Source organism: Lactuca virosa, chromosome 8, assembly GCF_052849685.1.
Source record: "Lactuca virosa cultivar CGN04683 chromosome 8, Lactuca_virosa_CGN04683_v6, whole genome shotgun sequence".
In the NCBI taxonomy this organism is placed as follows: Eukaryota; Viridiplantae; Streptophyta; class Magnoliopsida; order Asterales; family Asteraceae; genus Lactuca; species Lactuca virosa.
The window spans coordinates 81,413,264-81,433,258 of NC_136433.1; the positions used below are offsets into that span (position 1 = coordinate 81,413,264).

At 35.2% G+C, this 19,995-nt stretch overlaps 2 protein-coding genes across 2 annotated transcripts; both read right to left on the reverse strand.

Annotated features, from left to right (window-relative positions):
• Positions 1 to 1,222: 1,222 nt before the first annotated feature.
• On the reverse strand, positions 1,223 to 4,085 carry LOC145134055 (uvrB/uvrC motif-containing protein). Its single transcript, XM_079068976.1, has 9 exons — positions 3,903 to 4,085; positions 3,036 to 3,444; positions 2,875 to 2,934; positions 2,581 to 2,675; positions 2,295 to 2,467; positions 2,079 to 2,191; positions 1,894 to 1,939; positions 1,759 to 1,799; positions 1,223 to 1,596 (listed from the first exon to the last, which is right to left on the reverse strand). The coding sequence occupies exons 2-9, from the start codon at positions 3,354 to 3,356 to the stop codon at positions 1,441 to 1,443; spliced, it is 1,005 nt and encodes a 334-aa protein (XP_078925102.1). The 5' UTR covers positions 3,357 to 3,444; positions 3,903 to 4,085; the 3' UTR covers positions 1,223 to 1,440.
• Positions 4,086 to 5,591: 1,506 nt separating this feature from the next.
• LOC145133086 (appr-1-p processing enzyme family protein) lies at positions 5,592 to 9,384 on the reverse strand. Its single transcript, XM_079068024.1, has 15 exons — positions 9,248 to 9,384; positions 8,455 to 8,857; positions 8,304 to 8,381; positions 8,154 to 8,209; positions 7,958 to 8,077; positions 7,788 to 7,858; positions 7,602 to 7,695; positions 7,301 to 7,513; positions 6,947 to 7,198; positions 6,772 to 6,880; positions 6,600 to 6,667; positions 6,425 to 6,494; positions 6,238 to 6,312; positions 6,055 to 6,146; positions 5,592 to 5,940 (listed from the first exon to the last, which is right to left on the reverse strand). Exons 2-15 carry the CDS (start codon positions 8,758 to 8,760, stop codon positions 5,865 to 5,867), a joined length of 1,680 nt encoding a protein of 559 aa, XP_078924150.1. The 5' UTR covers positions 8,761 to 8,857; positions 9,248 to 9,384; the 3' UTR covers positions 5,592 to 5,864.
• Positions 9,385 to 19,995: the final 10,611 nt, after the last annotated feature.

Sequence of the window (19,995 nt, forward strand, 5' to 3'; positions counted from 1 at the left end):
TTACCTTTTATTTTTACAAGGAAATCTGTAAGGATGTATTTGATTGGATAAAACGTAATGTCGAAAAAATAAAATGGATATATGGAATAGATCAAGCAAACTAATGAAATAACTTATTATGAGGGCGGAGTTTTAAATAAATTATATATTTAATAACTATATATATATATATATATATATATATATATATATATATATATATATATATATATATATATATGAGTTTATTCAAGATATTACATATAGTTTGGGTAGCCCAATTGGCATAAACATGTCCTTTATTTAAAACCAATGTAGGTCCTAGAATATTTTGATATTTTAAATTCAAGTTACACTATTGACCATTACATTATGTTATATATTTAATAATCAACCCGTTGTGAAATCAGTTTTAGAAGTTACATAATTAGTCTTTGAACTTTTTATAAAATTTCATATGTTCCTTTTTAATTGATTTATTTACTTATATATTAAAAAAATTGTATTTATGGTCATTTTTCTTCTTAGCACATGACCCTTAAAATCAACCGGCCGGCCCTGTTTATAATATATTATTATTATTTCTTTTTTACAACATTTTGATGTTTTAAATTCAAGTTACAGTTAACAAATCAGTTTTAGAAGTTACATAATTAGTCTTTGAACTTTTTATAAAATTTCATATGTTCCTTTTTAATTGATTTATTTACTTTTATGTTTTCCATAACGACAATTCACCGTTTTAAGTTTGTTTTCCTTATATATTAAAAAATTGTATTTAGAGCCATATTTTTCTTCTTAGCACAGGGTCCTTAAAATCAACCGGTCGGCCCTGCTTATATTATTATTATTATTATTATTATTATTATTATTATTATTATTATGGGAAAAGTTTGTCTAAATAAATTAATGTTTGTCGAAATAAATCAATGTTTATATGGATTTTTATATTATATATAAATACAATATATAGTTGGAACTCTAGTATGCATATTATTTAATTATATTTTAAGATTTCTAATCAGTTAATCGGAAGGACTAATTTTATTGCATTTTTATCTGTGATTTTTTTTTTCAAACCCCTACATTTTATACATTTCACAAGTGGGACCTGCGAAATTAGTGAGCTGTTTATGAAAAAAAAACCTTAATTTTTTTATTGTCTAAATTTTAGAAAAAGCTAATGGGAATTAACAAAATTTGTCTTTTTCTCTGACTCGTGGTCCTGGATGGATTCTTGATATTGAAGGTTGAACTTGTATCTTTTCTCTATCTTGCCAAATTCACAAATTGAATTTGAAAAATCCAGCATTCAACTTGCTATTCTTCAAGAACAACAAGAAAAGAAACCATCCTTAATCCAAGTACAAAAATATATACATTCTATCTATACGACTACAAGCCATGAGGTTTTTGCAGCAACCACTACAAGATCACATCAACTGCTTGGATTACATCCGTTCAAGCATCACCTCCGGCCCTCTCATCCTTTGGATCATATGGCACCTCGTGTCGTGGTCTATTGTACTTCTCACGCAGTTGCTTCACTGGAATAAAATCTCCAGCCGAATCCATACCATAAAATAAAAAGGATGCGTACGGATGATCAAACCTAGCCTGCATATAAACACGACAAAACACAACAAGTCTCACGTCAAGTCAATCGGACAAAAATGCAACTTTTTGTGCAAAAGACGTAAATGCCCTTGTCATTCTCAAAATCGAAAATAGCCCTCGAAAGCTTTGTCGAGTCTAGTAAATTAATATATGAATACTTACCTTATCTGGTTCTTCTGGAGCCAGTAAATTTTCCTCTGGAACTAAGAAAATCGAAGAAACAAAAGTAAATAATATTTTAAGGCTAAAATTGGAATTTGGAATTAGGTTATGAAATTGTATGAGGAAAAAACTTACCATATGCTACCAATAGATTGGGGTCTTCATGTACATCAACCAAAATCTGCAAGAAAATAACCAAAGAAAAAATAAACCATACAATAGACTGATTATGATAGTTAAGAATTAAAGTAATCAACAAAATTTTTGATGAAAATTAGAAATTAAAGAGATCTATAATGGAATGGAGGTTTTGGTGAGACCTGATAATATGGCTGATCAGGACCACGAGTCAACTGGTCAACATTTGCAGTTTCCATCCATGATTTTGTTTCACAGCACACTGGATCCATTCCACAAACCACACCTCTGTATCCTTTTATCACCACAATCATAAAATAAACATCATCAACACCTTTTATATATTTCAAACTATAATTAATGTCTTAATAAGAAAAAGAAACTGAAAAAACATATACCAAATTTTTTGTGTCTGACTTTCTGGCCTAAACGAAATTCAAATTGAGCATTTTGAAAAGCTTGTGCTTTTATTGATGCAGCCAATGAATCAGCCTCAAGTTTGGAAATTTGATCACGTAATTCAGCTGCCAATGAATAATTTTCATTCTGAATTGCTTTCTGCAGGTCTGCTCTGCAGGAGAAAATATATATACATAAAAAATGAAAAAGAATATTATATAAACATTATTTAAAAAGATATACCTGGATGAAGCTATAAAAATATAGTATTATATAAAAACTCACCGGATGCGTAACAAGCTTAATCCCTTGTCTTGAGCTTCACTTTTTATGGATAATCCCCTCTTTGTTTCTTGTTGCTTTATCACTTCAGCTTCAACCTTACACAAAACATTACAACTGTAAGCCAATACAGATATTGAATGAAGATTAACAAAAGCATAGGAATCATATTCCTTCAAGAATGGTCCCCTGGAATGAACCATTCCATTCCCTCCCTGATTCCAGCATACCAAACACTCATAAACTATGTGCTAAATGAAACATTACAACCATAAGAGCTGAACTAGATTATCAAACCTCATTGAGTTTGTTTCTCAACTGTTTTGCAATATCATACTCCTCCAAATTCAATGCATACTACAAACAAGAGAAGGTGTAGAACTTGATAAGCAAATTAGAGATATCTCTATATAATAATAACAATAATAATAATACAAAGAATGAAGCATGTGAAAAACCTGTACTCTAGTTGCCAAATCCAACTGGTAAAAGAATATGAGTATATCCTCATTGGCACTATCACTATGCTCTAAACTCGCATCTGAACCCTGTTCACCTCCACCTTTAAAAAACCAACCTGCTTCAACCCTTGTATTTCTTTGTCCAGATATATCTGAAGGGCTTGTGAAAGGGTAATTTTGTACACATTGGTGTGAAAGGAATCTTTTTACAGTCCCAAAGATTATGTGGCTTCTTTTCAGTCTCAAGTGCCTCCTTGAAGCATTGGTAGATCCACACACACTACTGTTTGTGGATGCTGTAATGGTGGTTACTGACATTCTTTTGTATGAATTGAACACAGATGATGTTGACTTTTCCTTTGTTTTAGACAGATATGCTTTCTTTTCTACTGTTATGTATATGAACCTGACACCAATTTGTGTCATGATACTATGATTAGTATATTAATCAAAGCAAATTAACAGAGGATGCAGAAACTGAATACAAATGCAGCATTAGACTACGAATATTGAGATAAATTGGCATTCAAGGTCATAGTTTTTAGTGATTATAAGAAAGGAGAATCAGCAATTCAGCATTAACTAAAATGATGGTTCTATAAACAGTCTATGGTAATGAACATTTAATTCACGAACTTATATGCAAATTTGATGATTTCCACAGCTTTAGGGTTCATCATTCAGTGATAACTCTTTTCCTTCCTCAAAAGACATGCACGCTCAATGAACCTCGGAATCAGATAATAATCAATTTGAAACAAAACTAAAGGAAACTGCGTCCGGTGTAAAAGTAGAAAAAGATCCAAAAGCTACTGTACTGTTGAACAACGATAATTAGATAGGTGAAGAAATGAGATTACTTACAAGAAAATTCGGAAATCAACGTGAATAGCGAATACCGCAGGATTTGATTTCTTGAACCCTAATTTGTTGGGGTTTGATTTGTGCTTCTGTTTCAGCCTCAGAATTTGACTGGTGTATATGTTGTTAGTTTTTCCTGTGCCTCAGAACTCGCTATCAACTGCCATAACTTTCAATTTGGAGAGCTGCTTTTCCTCATAACAATTAATGACCGCTACCTTTGGAGTAACTTTGACTTTTTGGACGTTACTTTTGCAAATTTACAGTTTTTTTATATCCATTTTGCAGAGAAAAAAAATATGATACTTCATGAATTTTTTTTCTTTATATGATATTCATGAATTTTTATTTTTTATGCAAAAATTATGTCATTTCACTGGAAAAATGTCGTTTTCATGAAAACTAAATACATTTACCCAATTTTGTTTGAATCTAATTTTGTTTAAATTTGAAAAACTTTTTATGTAAAAAGAACCAATTTCACAAAAAATAGGTCAATTTCTGTGGATAATATAAAAATTCATGAGATGATGGTGGGACCACTGAAAAACACATTCACAAAAGGAAGGAATTTCGAAATGCCATTTTGCAAAATAAGTGCTCCTTTGTGATAAAGGTTAAAAGTAAAGTTATTTTGTGATATAGCCCTCCAATTATTTTATTTAACTATCTTTAAGTAATATTAAGGGTTGTAATAAAACCAACTTTGATGATAAGTATAACATGATCTAATTATCTATAACCTGTTGTAATATATTTATAATATGTTATTTAAAACCCTAAAATGTTTAATCCCAACAACTCCAACACCAACAAGCTTATACCAAACATATTATTTGTAATAGGTAAACCAGGTACTCAATGACCTGTTAGGATCGAAGGATTGACTATCAACAATAGTTCACACAAACGAGAGAAACTACAACTTGGGAATAAAAACCATACTGTCAGTTTGTCATTGTCAATTCTCTTTATGTTATCACAAACCCTAAACATTACACTCCATAACCAACAGAACTACAACTTGGGAATAAAAACCACACTGTCAGTTTGTCATTGTCAATTCTCTTTATGTTATCACAAACCCTAAACATTACACTCCATAACCAACAGAACTTCAAACCCTCAAACACTGGTCTAATGGTCTTTTGGTTTTATCACAAACCTCAAACATGTCACCTTGAGTTTTGTCCTATTGTGCTTATTTCATAATTCATTATGTTGTGCTTGCATGCTTGCCACGTGTTCAAGTTGACTTTTCTACGACAATTATATAATATCTTAGATAATGATTATAGTTATTATTAGTTGATCTATAACCTTAAAATTTTAAAATCATTAAAAAAAATGCTACAAGTTTCTCTTGAAATGTGTATCATATAGTACATTACGTTCTTGCTTCGGTTCTACATCATTACATCTATCTTCATTTTCTCTAATGTCACAATAAGGATCACATTATTCCAGTCCTTATTTTTTATTAAACTTAGGGCTTTCTCATTTATAGAAGTAAAATAATTAGTTGATAACATATTTGCATGTTTCTACCAATAAAGGCAACATACTTTATCTTTTACCCATAAAAGCAACCAACTTACTTTATTGATAAAAAATATTTATAAGCTGGTTGCTATAATGGATAAAGTTTAAGCAGCAATTTGCGGAAAAAAATCAAGTATAATATAGTCAAGGTAAAGAAAATCAACAACATTACTATTAAATTTTATTCAACATGATTATTCCAAACAATAAACAAATTTCACAAGAACAATCTAAAGTGTTGAAAACTTTACAGGAGGAAATAAAATACATCACAACTCACATCTATAAATAGAAGGAAACTTGAATAAATAAAATGGAAACTTTACAGTTGAGTCATAGCAGCTTCTTTGCAAATATGCAAACTGAAGAAGAGCCTTGGTGTACTTTTTGCCCAAATTTGCATAAAAATGTGATATCTCATGTCTAAGGTCGTTGATATACATATTTTGTTCTTGGATCCACAATAAGCCCTTTTCCTCCATTCACTTCCAAATCATGCCTACATCATCACATCACAAAACATTTACTAAATGTAAGAGACATGACTTAATCTGGTAAGTTACTTAATATAGAAAGAAGGACTTAACAGAAAAAGTAAGGATTAACACTCAACTGGAAGACAAAGTCAGGAATTGTTAGCTGTTCACGAGGAACATATCTGAAAAGCTGAAGAAGTCGATCAACATATACAGCCTTTTTCCACACCTGCAAATCAACATCAATATAAACTATCTATATATACTATAAAATGTAGTAATTTTTATAAAATGTGAGAAATTTTAAGATAATTACGTACCATGCCATCGACTAATAGTTGCAATGCAAGTATGGCAGCCTTGAGTCCAAAGGTCGGGTGGAGGATGTATATTGCCTGCATAAGTGAATCAAACAATTACTCCCTAATTTAATGAAAACAGCCTTTTTGTATATTTTGCTATTTATAAAAAAGTCAAAGTCAAACATTGAAATTTTCTTTGTCTTACATGAAGATTGCGCTGGCTTTTCCTACCAAGTATTTGCTGCAATTTCCTCATAAATCCCAAATCTGGCTGCCTGTTATGTTAATTCCACAAAATGATATTTACAAAGTAGAAAAATCCAACATATTATATTTCTTACATTTAGTGCAATATTACAGATAATGTAATGAGAACTTACACTTGTAGAGATGCAGCAGAGTGGAAGTAAACAATGCTATAAGGTTTTTGTATCAAGGGTTCAAACTCCTGATAATTTTAACAATTTCAAACAAAGATCATATACTTTCACTCCAAAAATATCAGAATAATTGTAAAAGAACATGTGTCAAGATTCAAGAATTGTATTTTACCTTTACTACATAAAGAACAAATCTTTCAAGATCAAGACAACGGAGGAGAAAATGTGCTCCAACTACAACCATTACTGGTCTACCTTCACTATCTACCCCTCCCCTGTATCTGAAACATGAGTATACAGTGTAAGCACCATATATTTAGTCTAATTAAAACACAAGAACTACTTACAGAATCTTCATTTCTGCTATTTCGGAAAGATTAAGAGAATTAGCTTTAGCAAGATATCTAGAATGAAGCGAATATTCTTCAGCAGCAGAAAGTTTTGGGCCTCCAAGATCACCAAACCCTAACATTTTAGCAAAATTAAATCCGTTTTGTGCTCGAGCAGTTCTTTCCCATTGTTCCTTACGCCTTTGATCAGGATCTTTAATTATAGACATAAAAGCAGGATCTAAATATGCTTCCAAATGCGAAGAGTTCCTGTCAAGATTCAAACAAAATGAAATGGGACCCACGAAACCTAAAAAATATTAAAATGGCATTTTTTTGTAATTAATTAACTGAGATTTAAAGGTCACTAACCTTCTAGCCATTACAAGATCACTAACAGGAACATCTAGTGAGGCTCGTTGAGGTTTAGGGCTACTACTTTTCTTGAGATTTGGTAATGGTTTTATTCTGATTTTTCTTTCATCTATTACTGTTTCACCATTTTCATCTCCAACATCAGCAGGAAGCTTTGAAATTGCAATCTCTTCTTCCTTTTTGTCACGGGGAAAGTAGAGTGGAAGTAGTCTGCATTTGTAAAGAAAATAAAGTTTTACGTGTGTATATAATTATAAATGTCATATGGGAAAAACAAAAAAATAATACATGAGTTTACCTTTTATATATTTCAGTATCATTTGTTGTTGTTAAACAAAAGACAACACCTGTAATTTTATCCTTTTGTTTCTCAAGTAATCGGCGAACAGTTCCTGATAGAAATAAGGGTCAGTAAATTTCCAAAACACACACAAGGAGGGTATTTTTGTCATTCTGTAAGCAAGTAAAGAACTGGAATTGTTACTTATTGCCACATGGGCTGCTGGTTCCCGTGGATAATTTTTGGCTTCTGTGTATATACACCCCATAGCAATGCTGTATTTAAAGATTCCAAGGGATAATAAGCTCAAGTATATTACATAAAAATAAATATAATAAATGATTGTAAAATGCAGCCTATGGATTTGAAACAACCTTTGAAGTCCATTTTCAATGAGGAGTTCTAAACAAGCACGATAGCAGTGACTCAAAGCATTTTCTGCTGCAGTATGATATTTTACAGCATACTTAGGCCCAACTGTATGTATAACCCTCCTGCAATATAAACATAACAGAAAATGAAATCAGAACAAAGGGAAATAATAAAGCAAACAATTTTCACAAAACTCACCTTGCAGGAAGATCATAAGCATTAGTAACTTTCGCCATCCCTGTTCTACAGCCACCCTGTGAAGCAAAAAGTCGCATCACATCACATCTTCCAATTACCAAAATGCACTTTCAAATCACACTATAACTATAAATAGAAATTTTGTGTTACCAATGTTGCACATTCTTCAGCTAGACCAGGCCCAGCTGCAGCATGCAAACCAGGGCTGCATTGTGATTCATCCAAATTCTGTAGAAAACTCAAAATTTTGACCAATGAGGTGATAACAAACAAAAAAGGTCAACATTCAACAACTGCATACCTCATTTGTGGAATTGACAACAGCATCTACTTCAAGATTCCATGGATTTCCTCTCCAAAGATAGATTTTTGAGTTAACTTCATGGTCAACTGGAAACCTTGAGACCTTTCCACTACTTTCTGCCCCAGAAGAAGAAGCCAAGGGATCAGGGAAGTTTGAATTTGGAAAATTGGGATCTTCAATTTCATAAGAATATCTAAAATCCCCATCACTCCATCTAGGAATTTGATCAAGAGTCACCACCACATCTCCGCTATCAGTAGGTTGTCCACCATGAGTCTGATCTGCCGCCATATGCCGGTACATTTGTTTTCTATCAAATCTCCACCACCCTCCTTTATCCCTCTCAACTCATACAAGTTCAAAAAACTGCCATTGACAAGTTTTTCAAGCCCCCAAAGACCTTCACAAAACCAGAAATTTGAACAAATTCTATCAATCTCAAAAACTTTACCCATGATATAATTTAGGGAAATTAGGGATTGGGCGAATGTCGAATTATATCAGAATCAATCAATTTGATGCGAAATTGGAAAGGGAATAAAAAAATTCCATCAAAGACAGAATCCTCAATCGCTAGCTATGGCAAAACTAATCGAATGAAAGCTCTATGATTTCGGCAAATTAACTAAATACGATGGAGTTTTGCATCATATCATAATCATACAAAAACTGAAAAACATCAAACAAACAAGCAGAAATTCAGAAACTTTTGAGATTATAACAAGTGTATTGAACATATACGACGGATGTTCAGATGCAGGAACTGAAATTACGAAATCCATATACATACCTGCTAATCGGTGGAGAGATTTGGGGGTGTCTATCTAGAGAATAGAGATGGAGAGAGAGGATCACAATTATTGGTTAAACCTGGGTAGAGCTTGTGTCAAAATTACAAATTACAAAAAGTTAATTTAAAAATAAAAATAAATACACCCGGAGCTTTCATTGTCTTTTTTTGTGGTTTCGACTGCGGCTTATGTATGTTGTAAGAATCAGCCTCCATCTTTTTCTTTTTTCCCTTTATGGTCCTTCTGTTAAATATTGAACAAATAAACCCTTAGGGATCATCGTATAAAACTTCATATTACAAAGAAATCTTATCTTATAAAGTTATAAATAAATATATGTTACCGGTAATGGTATTATTAAATTACAACCCATGAGTCTTTTTTAAGGTGACTCGACTGAAACACTTTATGTAGGGATGAACATTTGGACCGGGGAACCGGTCGGAACCGGAACCGAATAGAACCGATCGGGTCAGGACCGGGACGATATTATTGTGGATTTTTGGAACCGGTAGAACCGGCAAAAATCGGTAGTACCGGCAAAAACCGAAACCGTATATTGCTATTTCTCGTGGACAGGTTCCAACATTGAAGACACGGCTAAAACCGGTAGAACCGGCGGTCCGGTTCGGTTCCCATTTTCCACCAAGTTCGGTTCCCGGGACGGTTCCAGTTCGCGTCGGTTCCGGGTGGGCCGGTTCCGATGCTCATCCTTAACTTTATGGTTGTTTGCCATGTCTAGGTGCTGGAAAAATCCATCGATGTCTATTTTGTTCAAATATGTTTCTACATATATATAAAGTGAAAAAGGTGATTAGTTGTATTTGACAATAATCTAAAGTTATTTTTGTTAGATAATTATGAGACCATATCATATATAAGTAATGTTATCCTTAAATCTAATTATTATGGTAAGAATATAAATTGTTGATGAACCGATTTATATAATATATTACTTACCTTGTGGGTTAAGTTTTCGGTTTGATTCAAGATTCTCAAGATCACTTACATCTCTCACATTAGGTATATCTCCATTTATATATACATGTGATGAGGAGAAGATCAAGATATACGAAAATACATATAAGAAATTTGTTTTAGGGTTTACTGTGGGATTCAGAGAGAGTTCTTGAGATCAAATGGAAAACTTAACCCTAGTTTTTCAGATTCGAAGATCATAATGAAATCAGGTATGTAATCGTTCTTTCAAGTTTAAGTTTTCTTTTAATCAGATTCGAGACTAAAGATCCAAATTTATGTTTCCGCGTTTTATGTTTTTGGTTATGAAAATAACCATTGATTGGTATCAGAGCCTACTCGAATTTGTTACTAGAAATTTTGTATTAGTATCGTGTTTATACATATCTGCTTTCATTTGTTGGAACATAAACATACCTGGAAAGGTCATTGGGAAGGTCAGCCGAGAGATTTTCTTGTGAAGTCGAAGAGTTTAGAATAATAGTATTAATGTCAAGATATGTTACATAGAAATCCATATATATTATGGGTCGATTATATATATATATATATATATATATATATATATATATATATATATATATATATTATGGCGTTAGCAAATTTTGTTTCCATTTATTCTTCTTAAGGTTCATAAAATAAAATTTTAAGAATTAATAAGGTGTTTAATGCAAATTAAAATAATTTGATAATGTTTGTAGCATAAGACTAATCCATGTATTTATAAGATGCATTTTTGTGCATATATTTAATTTTCCATTCATTGTTGATATGGATTAATCCATGCATTTCTTAAACACATCTTATTGTCAATATATATATATATATATATATATATATATATATATATATATATATATATATATATATATATATATATAACATCTGTCTATGTCAACATATCTTGACATTTTGTGTACAGTTTGATTACATCTAAATTTTTGTCTCGTAGTTTTGGAGATTGATTTAAATCATCAGTTTATAGAGACGTACATTGTTGATTTATTCAACTTGTTGCTTACTTAAGTTGTTTTTAAGGTCATCAATAGATTCAGTTATGAAAATTTATATTTTGGTTTCTGTGTTTATTAATGCGGATATCAATCGACATTGATATTTGGCCGAATAAACAAATATATGATAATAAACATGCGATATTTTTTTAGATTCAATGTCATTAATAAGTCAATCCAAAGAGAGACTTTGACATGTTTTATTGTCGATGTTTATTATTAAATTCTATGATTTTTGTGTTAATTAATGCGGATATTAATCGATCCAAAGGTAGGTTAATATTTAGCCGGATAAATACATGTTTAATGTATTTTTTAGGTTACATGTGATTAATAAGTCAATCCAAAGAGGGGCTTATTAATTGACGTGATTTATTGTTAATGTTTATTATTAAATTTTATAGTTTATGTGTTTTTAATTAGCCGACCAAAATATTGGTTGATACTTGGTTGGATAAACACATATGTGTTATAAACATATGACAATTATTTTGGTTTCATGTGATTAATAAGTCAATCCAAAGAAGGATTTGTTAATTGACATGCTTTATTGTCAATGTTTTATAACTAAAATAAAAATATCTTTTGCAAGTTAATATACGAATCCAAGGACTTGATATTAATGTTGTACAGATATCTAATAAGCATGTCATAAATTGATTTTATTGATTAAAGTTTATGGATTAATGTGCATTAACTAAGATTGCCTATGTTCTCAAAATGAATCATTTGAATTTTGGCATAATATTTGCACATTCATGTGTTCAACAGGACGAACTTTAAGGAATGAAATTAGAACATTATGTTAGTTCTCGGTTGTATGGATATTGACCTTGCATTCTAGATATATCAACATTATTTGAGGATGTTGAGTTTGGATAAGAAGCAAGGTTAAAACATTGTCCTTAAAGAGGAATCAATTTTGATTCCTATTATTGCTTTCGATAGTATGTAGATTATGTATCAGTGATCGAAAATGTTATTCAATCTCCTATTCAGAATACACAAACTCAACAATCTCAACTTTGGATATCCTGTACGTGGTACTAATGTTTCATCAATTTATTATCTCTTTTGGTTTTGAGGTAAATATAGTAGATGATTTTGTGTATCACAGATTGAGTGAGAGTAAATTTATCTTTTTGGTTTTGGTCAGATATCTACGCAACCTAAGTTTGGATCATAAGAACGCAACCAAATGAATTTTGAGATATCTATATATAACAAAAGGCTATATGCTCAACTATAGGAAATCATATGTTTTGGAGATCATTTTTATTAAGAATATGATTTTATTAGATGTCAAAATGGTTACCGATCCATATCAAGATACTTTTACATTTTAGCATGATGAGTCATTTCATGGAATAGACTTCGGTAGCTTTTTCCATAATGGTAGAATAATTTGTAGCATGGAATATGGTGTCACGCCCCCGAACCGGGACGGCAGAAACGTCCGGGGGCGGGTGATTTCATCTTGTAATATCATAACAATTGTATATAAATGATACATAGCAACCACCATCATCATACATTTAAGATATCAACATGCATTGTTTACAACATTGTTTTTATTCATGAAAATACATCCAAAAATAACAAAATGTATGATGATTCAAAAATACAATAATTATCCAAATTTCCTTAGCTGCCAACCTGTTTATTGAGTCCCTGAGAATACAAGTCGTTTTGAAAAGCGTCAACATAGAATGTTGGTGAGTTCATAAGCATTTTTATAAGAAAACTTTGTAATAGTTTGTAAACTCCAGAAAATTCAATATTTTCTGTAAAAACAATAGTTTGTGAGTCTCGTTTCAAATCATGTATATTTGCATGTGTGTTCTTTGTTTTCCTTGTTTGAAATTATATGGAGAGTGTTCCCAGAAAATCCTATATTTTCTGTTATACGAAAAATGGTGGCCTTGAAACCTTAAGACCTGAGTCATGAAAATAGTCGACACATAGTTTTGTACTTTATAAAACGAGTAGAATGTATATTTCGCGTAAATTTAAATATCATTTTTGTTATTCTCTATGTGAGTCGTTACAACCATACTAATATGACTAAAATGCTTGTCTTGACGTTCTTCAAGTGTCGGTTTCTAATAAGATATTTGTCACCCTAGACTGACATGTGTAACTGTAGCGAACAGCTCAGGTGTGGAGGTGTCAACCCCGTATAGATCTATACACAATATCCTGCTCTCCCTCCAGGAGGCTCTGGTTATAACTACAGGACTTACAATGTACACTGGGTAGGTACGAGTAAAAGAGTGTCTCACAAGAGCCTTAACGGAATTTACGCGAGTATTGACTTTCATTATTTAACATTATAAATAATGTTACCGGTGTATATTTTGACTACAAATTATAAGTGACAAAAATAGTTGTTTTTACGACAAGTGTCAAAAATAGCCCAATTTTACCAACATTGTCAATAAAGGCCCAATTTTACTAAAATTGTCACTAAAGGCCCAATTTTACTAAAATTGTCATTAAAGGCCCTATTTTACTAAAATTATCAACAAAAGCCCAATTTTACTAAAATTATCAACAAAGGCCCAATTTTACTAAAATTATCAATAAAGGCCCAATTTTTCTAAAATTGTCATATAAGGCCCATTTTACATGTTTTAGTAAAAACAACTTTCTATATATCCAAAATGTTACCATTATAAGTGTAACTTGCCATATTTTCCATTTTTCTTCAAGTTTTCATGACAAAAATTTGTGTTAACATTTTCTTTGACTTTATGGTGATTTTATCACACATCAAAGATAACCTTTTAAGCATAACAACAAATCATATAAGCTACACAAGATAACTTTGTTTTTCCAACAACTTGAGATTCAACCAAAATCTCGAGTTCATGGAGTTTTAACATGATTACACAACATTTCAACACACATAACATGTAAAACATACACATGCAAGCAAATATACAAAGATCTTTCACAAGACTAGACTTGTATCCTCCCCCAAAAGAAAGAAAACTCGAAAAATAGGGGTATGAAGCTCACCTTGGGGCTTTTTCGGTTTGTAGAGGAAGATGGAGAAGGTTTTCGGTCCAAGCTTGCTTCCTTGAGGAGATTTTCGAGATCAAAGTTGTTCTAGGAAGCATGGACACGAAAATGGAGTTGTTTGAGGAATGATCTTAGTGTAGATTGGAAATAAAACAACTTGAGTGTGATATAAACTTACTAAGTTTATGATCTTTGAAGAGGAACTCTTGAAGCACACACACACAACCCACAAATTTCTTGGAGAAAAGGGAGTGAGAAAACACTTTGAAGGTTAGAGAGAAATGAGAAGTAAGTGACAGTTGGAAGTGAAAATGGAGAAGGGATGGTGGTGGTGTTCGGTCGATTATGGGGAAGGAGAGAGAAAAGAAGTGTGTCTTGTTATTTGTTGATTGTTACTTCTTCCCTAGATACATAAAGGATAAATCCCTTGTTATTTGTGGTATAAAAATGATGTTTCAACCTTGCATGCATCCTTAATTCATTTTTTTATTAAAAGCCGATCAGATATTTGGAGAGGGGAGAAAAGAAAGAAATGGCTTTGGTTTTGAAAGGCAACCAAGAACCCATAGGCCCATTGGTGTTTTCGAGTTTTTGGGCTTGGCTCGGGCCCAAGAATGGTTTTCGGTTCAATAATAGGTCCAAAAGAAATGGATTAGGCCCCAATAAAGGTTTTTGGTTTGAGGAGAGAGCCCAATAGAGATTTTTAACCCATTAGGGCCCATATATGGGTTTTCGGCCCAATAAGATTAAGTGGAAGAGTTTTTCGCCCAATTGGAGGCCCAATATTGATTTTCGGTTCAATGAGCCCAAAACAAATGATTTTCGGGCCAAATATGAGTTCTTGGCCCATATAAAGGTCGACTAGGGCTTTTGCCCCAAAAGGGGCCCAATAGCGGTTTTCGGCCTTGGAAGACCCATTAGAGTCTAAGAATAAATGTTCACAGCCCAATAAGGGTCTTACGACCCAATAGGATCAACTTGAGAGGTTATCGGCCCATTAGGGCCCAATAGGAGAGTCTTAGCCCAAATAAGGTCTTGGGTCGATAAGGCTTGGGCTAAGGCCCAAAGTTGAGTGGGATTGGCTTATTGGATTGAGTTTTAAGTTTACACAAAGTGGTTTCGCCTTGAATTAAAATTTTTGGATGGACAACTTAAACAACATTTAAGTTTGGTTTATACTAAAAGTAGGGTTTCAAGGTTACACGAAAAAGTTTTCTTGTACAAGGATAGAAATCAAAACTCTAATTTGCTAGTTGTGACATCATCCCCTCGTTAGAGGGAATTTCGCCCCGAAATTCTTTCTAAAGCATGTAATGAAGTAAATTTTTAAACCAATTTTTTTCATTTTTAAATCACATAAAACTCATATGTTATATATCATAAAATCATAAGTGTCTCAAGTCAACATAAATCCATGACAAAGTCAAATCATAGAACCCTCAATAAAGTCTCGAACAGATGTGTACAATCATGTCGGTGCCTTCCCGCGATCCTCTGAGGTACCTGAAACACACAACACATAACACGGTAAGCATGAAGCTTAGTGAGTTCCCCAAAATACCACATACAACAATTAGCCACTCGAGGCTATAACTCTATTTGACCCTCGGGTCAGTGTGTCTCAGTGGGACCCTCCAGTCCCACAACTCTGGTGGACCCTCCGGCCCTAACTCTGTGGACCCTCTGGTCCTAACTCTGTGGACCTTCTGGTCCTAACTCTGTAAACTCTGAATAATACATAGCAATAATCACATAGAAATAATGCAGTATATCATAGTACACAAATAACATATAAGATACTCTATCACACAGCTCTGGTTACCACTCTAGGTATGTATAGTGAGAAGACTCACCTCGTAAGCTAGTAAGTAAAAGCCTCGTGCTCGGGAATCCTCGATCTAGCCTCCGCCTAATCACAAGGATAATATCTCTAATTAATACCCTCCTCATACTTGACTACACCACTCATTGGTCTCTCTTACACTCTTAGCCCTAGCAATGGGTAAAAGACCATCTTACCCTTCCCTGACCTCCATTACTCATTTGACCAACCCTAAAGTCAACAAAAGTCAATTTCAGTCAATAGTCCAAATTGACCAGACTCGCCGAGTGCACTCATGTGACTCGTCGGGTCCCATCGATTCTCAGTAATCTCATGAAGGTCCAGACCGTCGAGTTAACCCCTAACTCGCCGAGCTATCGCATGATCAAGTTCATCGGAACAAACCCTAACCGGCTCGTCGAGTCGGCTCATCAACTCGGCGAGTCCGTTCAGTCTCAACTTGTATTCAGGCCATTTCAAGGCAGAAAACTCTCTCACACTCTAGATCTAAGCTCTCAAGGCCTGAATATCACGTAAAGCCTCGAGCTTTACGTTCATGCATGACACTAAAGGGCTAAAAATACCAAGAACAAGCTTGAGAGGAAGTCTCTCATTCAAGGGGCTATCATGGCTGAATAAAGCAGGGGACTTTCGACTCAAGGGACCTCACAAAGTCCAGATCTGATGTCTATTTCTAAGAAGGTGCTCAAAACCTTCAAGGTCCCCAAAATAAGATGGAAATGAAGCCCTAACTCTAAAACCATGAGATCTATCCATACAAAAGAGAAAGGTATGAACTTTATACCTTGAATAGAAGCTCCTGGATGTCTAAGCAGCAGATCTAACAACCTCTTCACAATCCTTGCTTGGAATCCTCCTTCCCTCTACCAAAATGCACCAAAGATCTCAAACAATGGCTCAAAACTCTCTTAAAAGCTCAAGGGGGCGATTAGGGTTTCTCTCAGTGAAAGGAAACAGATGGAGAGCCGCAAATGAGGCTATGCTTATCCTTATATAGGCCCCAAACCCGGAGATTTAGGGTTTCAACTCACAGCGCCTACTCGGCGAGTCTACTCCCGGACTCGTCGAGTAGATCATTTAACCCACGTGGTCATCTCGTCTCTACTCGACGAGTTATAGCACCAACTCGTTGAGTAGGTCAATGAACCTCAAAAATAAATACTTAAAATAACATACCTGAGAATCCGGATGTTATAATTCTCCCCCACTAGAATCAGACTTCGCCCTCGAAGTCATGCTCCGCAAATAACTCTGGATGCTGCTCCTGCATCTCTGACTCCGGCTCCCAAGTCAAATCGGACCCTCTCTGATGCTGCCACTGGACCTGAACCAGGGGCACTTCCTTGTTCCTCAGAACTTTCACCTTTCGATCCAAGATCGCGGTCGGACTCTCAATATAATTCAGGCTCGCATCTACCTGAATGTCTTCCAGCTGTACCATTGCCGTTTCGTCGGCTACACACTTCCTCAACTGGGATACGTGAAAGGTGTTGTGGATCTGACTCAACTCCGCAGGTAGCTCCAACTGGTGTGCTACCTTACCCACTCTGGCGGTCACTCTGAACGGACCGATATATCGAGGCCCCAACTTGCCCCGATTCCTAAACCGGATCACCCCTTTCCATGGGGAAACTTTTAGGAGCACAAAATCTCCGACCTGAAACTCAAGCTCAGATCGTCGTCTGTCCGCGTAACTCTTCTGACGACTCTGCGCCGTCAGTAACCTCTGTGTGACCTGCTGAATCTGCTCGGTCGTCTTCAGCACTATCTCAGTGCTTCCCATACTCTCTGCCCCACCTCTCCCCAACAGATGGGAGTGCGACACCTTCTCCCATACAGGAGCTCAAAGGGAGGCATACCAATGCTCGAGTGATGTATGTTGTTGTAGGAGAACTCAGCCAGGGGTAAATAAGTGTCCCAACTCCCCCCGAAGTCCATGACACAGGCGCGCAACATATCCTCGAGCGCCTGAATTGTCCGCTCGCTCTGTCCGTCTGTCTGCGGGTGATATGTGTTGGATTAATGTATAAGTCCATAACTATAATTGGTAAGACTTGACCCGACTCGGCATGGTCCATTTGGGTTGCATGGCATCATGCATTTGGATAGACTATAATGAGAGAAATAACACTTAAGGTTGGTTAATATATTATAAGTTCTAATATATTAATAAGGTTATTTAATTAGTATTGATCAAGAATTAATTTGGAATTAATTAAGTGATCAAAAGGAGACTAATTAAATATATGGGTTGATTGTGTAAATCATTCATTCTTATATATGTGGGCTTGTGATCCAATATTCCTTATGTTGGACTAAGTCCATGGGCTGACCCATGGATACTCCATGGAGGTTAAAATCCATGGAGCATAAGGAATGGGTAAAGTTATGAGTTACATGGTGTAACCCTAATAGCCACCATATAAAAGAATCCCATGGCTCAAGAAATCGTGCACTAATGTGTGAGTGTGACGGCTAGACGATTTCAAGGAGTGTTCAAGTTTCTCTCAAGTTATTCCAAGTGTATTTGGTGTTGTGTGAACCATTTGAGGTGTCACACTTGGGGCACTAGGAACTCAAGCTTCATGAAGACATTCTACATCAAAGAGGTATGTATTCTATCTTGTTATATTTATTATTTTGTATGCTAGATTAGGATAATACCTTGGATGTTCATAATTGTATGTATAATAGAGAAAACATAGATCCAAGGTATTTAGGGTTGCATGTACACTTAGGAGTGTTAGAATGCTCATAACCCAACAATATGCAGTACTGAAATGTAAGCGCGTGCCCAGCTCCTCGTGAAATTTCTTCCAAAACCTGGAAGTAAAACGCACGTCTTGATCTGACACTATCGAGATCGACACTCCATGCCGAGATACCATCTCTCTCACATAAATCTCGGCTAACTTCTCTGCAGAAGAGCTCTCACTAATAGCAAGGAAGTGAGCACTCTTCGTCAATCGATCCACAATCACCCAAATCGCATCAACTCCACGTGCCGTCCTCGCTAACTTGGTAATGAAGTCCATAGCGATATGTTCCCACTTCTACTGGGGAATCTCCAGAGGCTGCAATGGACCATGTGGACGCTGGTGCTCTGCCTTGACCCGTCGGCAAGTCAAGCACCTCTCAACTACCCACGCAACATCCTTCTTCATACAAGGCCACCAGTAATCCCTCTTCAGGTCCAAATACATCTTGGTGGCCCCGGGATGGATCGAGAATCTCGATCTGTGCGCCTCCTCCATCAGTATGCTACGTGCTCCGCCTATATAGGGCACCCAATTCCGCCCTCTAAAGGTCATAAGCCCTTGGCTATCCGTCACAAACTCGGATACCTGCCCAATCACCCGCACCCTCTTGCGGTTCTACGGTCTCACGGCCTCCCCCTGGGCCTCTCGAATGGTATCCGATACCGGAGTCACCACTATCATCCTCATGCACACATCTCGAATCGGGGCATTCTCCACCCTGCGGCTCAGGGCATCAGCTACCACGTTAGCCTTGCCCGGATGATACAGGATCTTACAGTCGTAATCTTTTACCACATCCAACCATCTCCTTTGACGCATATTCAGGTTGGGCTGATCCATCAGATACTTCAAGCTCTTGTGGTCAGTGTATATGGTACACCGAACCGCATACAAATAGTGGCTCCGGATCTTGAGGGTGAATACCACTGCCCCCAACTCTAAATCGTGGGTAGGATACCTCATTTCATGAGGCTTCAGCTGCCTCGATGCATATGCTATCACGTGCCCTCTCTGCATAAGCACCGCACCCAATCCAGATATAGACGCAACGCAGTAAACCACAAAGTCCTCCATCCCCTCAGGAAGGGCTAACACCAGGGCTTCGCACAATCTATGGCGAAGGGTCTCAA

Coding starts and splice junctions, on each gene's coding strand:
- LOC145133086 (XM_079068024.1), bottom strand. CDS start 8,760: ATGTACCGGCATATGGCGGCAGATCAGACTCATGGTGGACAACCTACT. Junction 8,382..8,454: donor TTGTCAATTCCACAAATGAG/GTATGCAGTTGT, acceptor AGTTTTCTACAG/AATTTGGATGAATCACAATG. Junction 5,941..6,054: donor ATTCCTGACTTTGTCTTCCA/GTTGAGTGTTAA, acceptor GTGATGATGTAG/GCATGATTTGGAAGTGAATG.
- LOC145134055 (XM_079068976.1), bottom strand. CDS start 3,356: ATGTCAGTAACCACCATTACAGCATCCACAAACAGTAGTGTGTGTGGA. Junction 2,192..2,294: donor AGTCAGACACAAAAAATTTG/GTATATGTTTTT, acceptor TGGTGATAAAAG/GATACAGAGGTGTGGTTTGT. Junction 1,597..1,758: donor CTCCAGAAGAACCAGATAAG/GTAAGTATTCAT, acceptor GTTTATATGCAG/GCTAGGTTTGATCATCCGTA.